At 61.3% G+C, this 6967-nt stretch overlaps 1 protein-coding gene across 1 annotated transcript in view; it reads left to right on the top strand.

Annotated features, from left to right (window-relative positions):
* The window catches only part of RADIL (Rap associating with DIL domain), a 16890-nt gene that overhangs the window by 7306 nt on the left and 2617 nt on the right, over positions 1-6967 (top strand). The window contains exons 2-10 of the mRNA XM_009286567.2: positions 102-767; positions 937-974; positions 2065-2225; positions 2968-3080; positions 3943-4180; positions 4774-4946; positions 5238-5388; positions 5749-5939; positions 6809-6913. Coding sequence (XP_009284842.1) covers positions 102-767; positions 937-974; positions 2065-2225; positions 2968-3080; positions 3943-4180; positions 4774-4946; positions 5238-5388; positions 5749-5939; positions 6809-6913 — 1836 coding nt within the window. The remainder of the gene's footprint in view (positions 1-101; positions 768-936; positions 975-2064; positions 2226-2967; positions 3081-3942; positions 4181-4773; positions 4947-5237; positions 5389-5748; positions 5940-6808; positions 6914-6967) is intronic.

Genomic DNA, 6967 nt, shown 5'->3' with positions numbered 1-6967 from the left:
CCTGGGGGGGTGGCGGGCGGCTGCAGCACCCACCGCACTGCAGGGAGAAGGGTCCCTTCTCCCCCACTCCCTGGTTCATACCACATCTCCCCGCTTGGCAGGACAGCTTGGTTTACCTGCTAAACCGCGAGCAGCACACAGTGGGCCAGAGGACGCAGGCAAGCAAGCCCAGCATCAGCCTGTCGGCCCCCGACATCCTGCCCCTGCACTGCACCATCAGGAAGCTCCGACCTTCCCGGCATCGGTGGGAGGAGAAGCTGGTGCTGGAGCCCATCACCGGTGCCGGCAACTCCATCAACTTCACCGAGGTGGCCCGGACAGTCGTGCTGCAGCACGGGGACCTCCTCTCCCTCGGTCTCTACTACCTGCTCCTCTACAAGGACCCCATGAAGGCGCAGCCGCTGCCGGCGCAGACCCTGCTGAGGCTACGAGCTCTGCACCCTGCCGTCCCCGAGGGTCCCCCCGTCTGCGGGGCGTGTGGCAGCCTGCTGAAGGAGAGGGACCCTGCCACCAAAAAGCGGGGCCTATCACCCATCGGCGGCCCCAGGGCGCCCCGCAGAAAGCTGCTGCTGGAGTTCGAGCCAGCGGCCGAGGACATGCTTCTGCGACGCATCATGACCCTGATCGAGCCGGGGGGGGACGACCACAAGCTGACACCCGCCTTCCTGCTCTGCCTCTGCATCCAGCACTCGGCCACCAGCTTCGAGCCGGGCGACTTCGGGCAGCTGCTGCTCAAAGTGGCCAAAATGATCCAGAGGACAGTGTGGGTCAGTCGGTGGTGGGACAGGGGTGTTGGTGGGGTGGGGATGTTGCTGGACCCCCCTGGGGTCTTCCCCCAGCCCAGTGCCTGGCAGCAGCGACTGCTGGTTGGGGTGATGCTCGTGCTGCCCCATCCAGCTGGTTTTCATTTTGCTTTCCCCTTCTCTCCCTGCCCAGGAGCGGACGCGGGAGCTGGCTGAGAAGCAGTCCCAGCAGTAAGTGCAGCCCGCCACCCCTCCTCATTTTGCCCTGAAACGGGGAGAATTCAAACCAGTTCTTCTTCCACAAGCAAGGGGACCCCATGGCTGGTTATAACCACCCTCCTAGCACCAATGCACGCTGTGTTTTCCTGCTCAATCCCACGCATTCGCCTCTCTGGTCCTTTTACCACGGTGCCTGCAAGGACCCTGCTTGGGAATGTGTGGGGCTGGAAATACAGGAGAGCTCGGGGGAGAATAGGACCTGCAGCAGCTCTGGAGTCTTCTCCAATCCAAGACCAGGCCAAGGCTTTGCACATGTGGCTTCAGCATCCCCGAGGGACATAGCAGGGATGGCCCCGGTGTGGGGTCTCACCCCGTTCATGCTGAAGACCCCCCTGCGGAGCGAGGACGGGGCTGGCTTTGGATGTGTGCATCCAGGGATGGTGGCACATGGTGTCCTGGGGTGGGGAGCACCTCTTTGGGGCCGTCACAGTTGTGCAGGTGGCTGGCTCCCGGTGGGGTGCGAGGCCAGCTTCCCAGCCATTTCCAAAATCCAGGCTCCAAAGCAGCATCTGGAGAAACTGTTGGTGCTCGCTGTTGAGCTCTCCTTCAGGACAAGCTCAGAGGATGCTTCCCAGGCCTTTCCTATAACAGGAAAAAGCCATTCAGCAGTTGAGAAACTTCCCAGATGCTTTTTATTTATTTTGTTTTATTTTTGAACAGCCCAGCGCAGGCAGGCTGGGTTTAACCGTCCAGAGCTGGCAGGAATAGCACATACTTCTCGGGGAGAGCTGCTTTTCAGCCACAAGTATTTACTGCAGTTCAGCTGTATTAGGGGGAGTCCCCCCCCTTGAAAAGTGGCACCTCACAAAGGCTAGGTGGCCTTTGGCCAGCCCAGTCCCCGCAGGGTCCCCTTCACTGTCCCGCAGAGCAAGAACCACCAGATTTTTCCTTGCAAAGGGTCTTCCTAAGGGGGTGCTGGGCTTGGGAGTAGGGGGGGTGCAAATGCTCTCCTGGCATTGCCCCAGGCTGGCTGTTTTCTCCCCAAAAGCTTGAGTGGGGATGCTGAGGAGCAGCAGCTGTAACGCCCGCTGTGTCTCCCCAGCCAGGACCCTGCCACCCTGTCCCGCTTCACCATCACGGACCTTCTCCCGGACTTGCAGCACATCCTCTTCTGGATGGCCAACGCCATCGAGGTCCTCTACTTCGTTCAGCAGAAATCGCCCACCTACATCCAGAGCATGGAGGAGGAGCTGGATGTCAGAGGTAGGCCTGGACGCAGCACCCTGCTTGCTTCTCCGGCCAAAGCAACTTTGCTCTGCTAATCCCCAGTCTCAAGCAGTGGTCAGTGCCCCCGAGATACTCCTTTAACCCCCTGTAATCCTCATCAGCAGGGACGTCTCCACGGTGCAGGCTGGGATAGTCTGTGCGGGAGGAGCAGCTTCGTGTCATGCTGTGGTGCTGCTCGGCTTCGGGGCCAGGTTGTGTTTTGTTCGCAGCCGAGCCTCCCCTTTCCACCACGGCAGCTTGTGGTTAATGCCCCGGGGGTGGCTTTCTGTCCCCCGGCTGCTGCGAGGGCACCTGGATTTGCAGGCAGCCCTGCAGAATTGCTCACTGGTGAGCCCTTGTTAATGCCAGCAAAAAAATAAGGATAAAAAGGGAAAAGGGATTAAATCAGCCTCAGAAACCTTCTGGTCTACGCAGCAAGTTAAAACGTTCGTAGGGCAGACAGGCTGTTGGAAGGAGGGGTGCAGCCCTGGGCTGCCTGCGGGGCAGAGGCCACTGTGCTGCAGCGCCGGGCTGTGCTGCCAGCGGCGTTGTGAGCTGTGGGAGATGGCAGGCGGGTGCTCGGGCACGAGGAGCCTCTTTGCCCCTGTTGAGGGATGCCATGGTGGTGGTGCCAGCCCGTGAGCACTAATAACTCTCACCCCGGGCATCTGGGGAGCGGTGAATTCGGCCTGCCTTGCTGCTGCAGGCTTGCTCCCCCATCCTCCTCTCCGCCCCGTAGGCTCCAAGGAATCTCTGTTCTCCTCGACCATCACAGCCAGCGAGGAGGCGATGACGGTGCTGGAGGAGGTGATCATGTACACATTCCAGCAGTGCGTCTACTACATCTCCAAGGTACGTGCTCCCTGGGGAGGATGGCAGTGTCCCATGGGGCCAGCAAGAGCATCCCCAGCAGCTCTTGGGCTGCGCAGGAGGTTTTTTTAAACTTTTACTCTTTGGCAGTTGCATCACGCCGAGGTGTTTTCCTTTGGGCTGAAGAGCCCCGATTTTTGGTCACAGCCCAGGAAAAGTATTGAGTTACTGCGGCGTGTTTCTCTGCCTGCAGTGCAGCGGCTCAGGGGAGGCATTTGGGGAGAGCTGCTTGGCTCCGGCCAGCGCGGCATAATGGTGCGATTCAGGGCGCGATGGAAAGGGGCCCCTGGACCGTCGCCGTTGGACCGCGAGAGCCGGGCGGCATCGGGAGCGGGGAACAGAGCGGGCAGTGTGAGGCAGGAGAAAGGCTGTTGTGTGCAGGATGGCCCTGCCTGTCTGCTGGCGTCGGCACGCGGGGACGCAGGGGTTGCTCCTGTGCCACTCTGCCGGAGCAGCACCCTCCGCCCCAGCACCCTCGCCTCCTCCTTAGCCTCGGCAGAGATGGGTACTAGGTGCTGCTCTCCCATTTAAGCAATAGGGAAAGCTCATCCCCATCGGTCCCAGTTTTTCTTTCACCCTCGTGCCCAGCTGATCGGCCACTGCCCTGGTTCAGATCAGTTTTCAGATCCCTTTAGCTGAGCTGTCCCACGCCGTCACCTCCAGCTGCTAAAAGCGTGAGACACATTCTTCTTGTGGGGGGGTAAGCAAGATCAGCCCCTTGCTGGAGCAGCGCCAGCGGGGTTTGCTCGGCTTGCGGAGGTGAGGGGGTCGGAAAGGTTTGGCTCATGCAAAAAAAAAAAGAAACCGAATCAGTCCTGCTGTGAACTTGCTGCTCTCCCTGCAGTGTCTGTATGTGTCGCTCCCTGCCCTGCTGGAGTGTAACCCCTTCCAGAACGAGTGCCGGGAGAGCTGGCGGGTGTCCCCGCCGCTGCCCGAGGAGCTCCGCAGGGTTGTGCTCATCTACCAGGCGGCGCTGGACCTGCTCCGCCAGTACGAAGTGCACCCGGAGATCACCTCCCAGATGTTCGCCTACCTATTCTTCTTCTCCAACACCCTGCTCTTCAACCAGCTCCTGGATAAGGGTCAGTCCTCCTCGAACACCCAGCCCGGACTAGGTAACCTGTAGGGGACCGGCCCTTTGGGAGACCCTCCAGTCCATCCCAGTGCCACCTCGGGGGGGTACAGGAGGGAGGGGGCTTCAGGCAGCTTGAGGGGGTTGGAGATGGGCAGGTCTCAGCACTGTTATGGGGAGGCCAAGCACAGACCCAACTGCTGTCTCCAGGGTCCCCATTCCCGGGAGGGGTTTAACCCCACAAGTGCCCCATCCTCACTCCCTGCAAGAGAGGGTTTTTGAGGCTCCTTTTGAGCCTGAGCAGAGGAGGCTGAGAGCAGTTTGGAGGGGCAGCTCATTAACAAACTACTGCAGCCTGCTTTGTAACTGAGGTGCTCGTTAGCCCTCATTAACACAACAGCCCCATTGCCTGCTGTTAGTGCCAGGTGAGGTCCAGCCACCACCAGGAGTTACAGCTATAGGATGCTGGGGACCTTAACCTGGATTTATTTTGCTGCCCTGGGGCAGCTCTACCCCTGGGGCAGGGGCTGGGCTCCAGCCAAAGGATGGGGGTACCGGGGGGCTGTTCCCTGACACGTGCTGATGGATGCTCTGCCTCCGCAGGCTCCTCTCTCGGCTGCTTCCACTGGTCGCAGGGGGTGAAGCTGCAGGCCAGCGTGCGGCTGCTCCTGGAGTGGCTGCGCGGTGCTGGCTTCGAGCAGCTCGCCCAGCAGTTCTTCGCCAAACTCACCAGCGTGGCCAACCTGCTGGCCATGCCTGGCTCCCAGCTGGTCCAGGTGAGGGGCACCCGGCTGGGGGCTTGCAGCGTCGGGATGGGCATGGGCAGGAGAGACCCTGCTTAGGGTTTGGGGGTCCCTGCAGTGATATGTCCCTTATTCTGCAACCTGTCACCAGCTGCCCCTTCCCGGGGTGATGGGTCCGTGGGTGGGCAGTACCGAGGAGGGGATGCTCAGGCTCACTCCATCTTGCCCAGCCTTTCCCTCCCATCCCCCTCGCGAGCCCCTGCTCCTCTCAGAAAGCAGCTCCTCACCTCTGCCGTTTGCCCCGTGCTTTGTCTCCTCACTCAGATGACCTGGCCGTCCCTGCGAGCCGAGTTCCCGGCGCTGAGCCCCGCACAGCTCCACCGAGTGCTGAGCCAGTGCCAGGTGGTGATGGGCGTGGGCTGCATTGCAGCGTGGCAGCCCGTCGAGGAGGAGAGCCCGGCCACCTTCCAGCCCGGTGAGCCCCTGGCTTTGCGCTCAACGCTGCTCCGGTCATCGTGCTCTGGTCACCTGCAGGCTCCCTCCAAGGTTTTTATGTATAAACCAAACAGGCAATTCCCTTCCCCTCCCTGGGGCTCCTGTAGTAACTGCAGTGATCAGGAATAACCATGGCCCCACGATTCAGATATTGCAAAGGATGCAAAGCACACTCAGAAAGGCTTGGGGCTCTTTCTGCATTCCTAAGTGAGGGATGCTGTTGCCTCGCAGCTCACCGTGTTCCTGGTCCCGGCTGGGAGACCACATGTGGCCGAAAGCCGGGAGGCAGGCGAGGGATGCAGCCCGGGCCAGTGCTAGCCTCCCTCCCTCCGCCTTTCAGATGAGATGCTGGAGTCCTTCGACAACCACCCGCCCATCATCCTGCCCAGCGGGGGCTTCAAAGTGGACCTGGAGGTGGAGACATTGGACGACAACATCTACCGGCACCTCCTTTACATCCGCCACTTCCTCTGGAGCCTGCAGAGCAAGAGCCCCCACACCAGTGAGGGGCCAGGCTCAGCACCCCCACAGGTAGCCTGTACCCCACAGAGGGGCTGTTCCTCTCCTGGGTGGGCAGGAGGGTCTTGGGTCCCTCTGGAGACCCCTCTGAGCCCAGTACCAAGGGCTTGCTGCCCTCGCCTGCGGCCCGGAGCTGCGGCGATGCCCTCATGTAGAGCTGCTGGAAGGATTAGTGCTGCTAATCCCCCAGCCTCGGGGGGGTGCGGGAAGGTGAGCTGGAAGGACAGGCTCATCCCAGCAATCTCGTTAGTGGGGAGGAGGGAGGAAGGGGAGATATCTGCAGGTAGCACTCCCCTTCTCCCTGTGTGTTCCCCAGTCCTCCCTGCCTTGCGCCTTGCCTGTCCCCATGTAGCCAGGCAGGCTTGCACAAAAGCACCAATTAGCTAATGCCTATAAAGCAAAGGGGGGGCGAGACGTGCTGCGGTTGCTAAGCTCAACTGCCATTCCTCTCCAGCTCCCTGGGGAGGACGTCCCTCCAGCAGGTCCCCTTCTCCTCTCCTGCCCTGTCCCTATCAACTGCAGCACCCACAGGCACCGCTACCTCCTCCCATCACCCTGGGGCCACATCACCCGGCTCCGGGGCCACAGGAGGAGTCGTGCTCCCCCAGCGTCCCCCTCCAATGAGATCCCCCAGCAGGGACATGACCAGGAGTCCCCCTCCTGGCTGGCTGTGAGCATCCCCAGCACGGCCCTGGCCACAAAACTGGGGTGTGGGAGCTGTGCTGGGAAGCCAGGACAAGCCCTGGCGGTGTCCGAATTGCCAAGGCTTTGGCTGGAGCTGGCAGCTGTCCTGCCTGCAAAGCAGACAGCGTGGTGGGGTGCAGGTAGGGCGTGAAAAGCACACGCAGGGGATCCCACAGAGCATTTTTCTCCTTCTTAAGAAAGAGGCATGCATGACACCAGATGTCCTGGAGGTGAGCGAGAGCCTGGCTGCTGCCCTGGGGGGCACCATCACCCAGGAGGACTACTGCTCCCCGGGGGGCTGCGCTGAGCCGGAGGGGAGCCCAGCTCTGTGCCTGGCCACCAACGGCTGCCCCTGC

Source organism: Aptenodytes forsteri, unplaced genomic scaffold (genome assembly GCF_000699145.1).
Source record: "Aptenodytes forsteri isolate BGI_AS27 unplaced genomic scaffold, ASM69914v1 Scaffold55, whole genome shotgun sequence".
Classification (NCBI taxonomy): domain Eukaryota; kingdom Metazoa; phylum Chordata; class Aves; order Sphenisciformes; family Spheniscidae; genus Aptenodytes; species Aptenodytes forsteri.
This window is presented reverse-complemented; position numbering and strand designations above follow the sequence as displayed.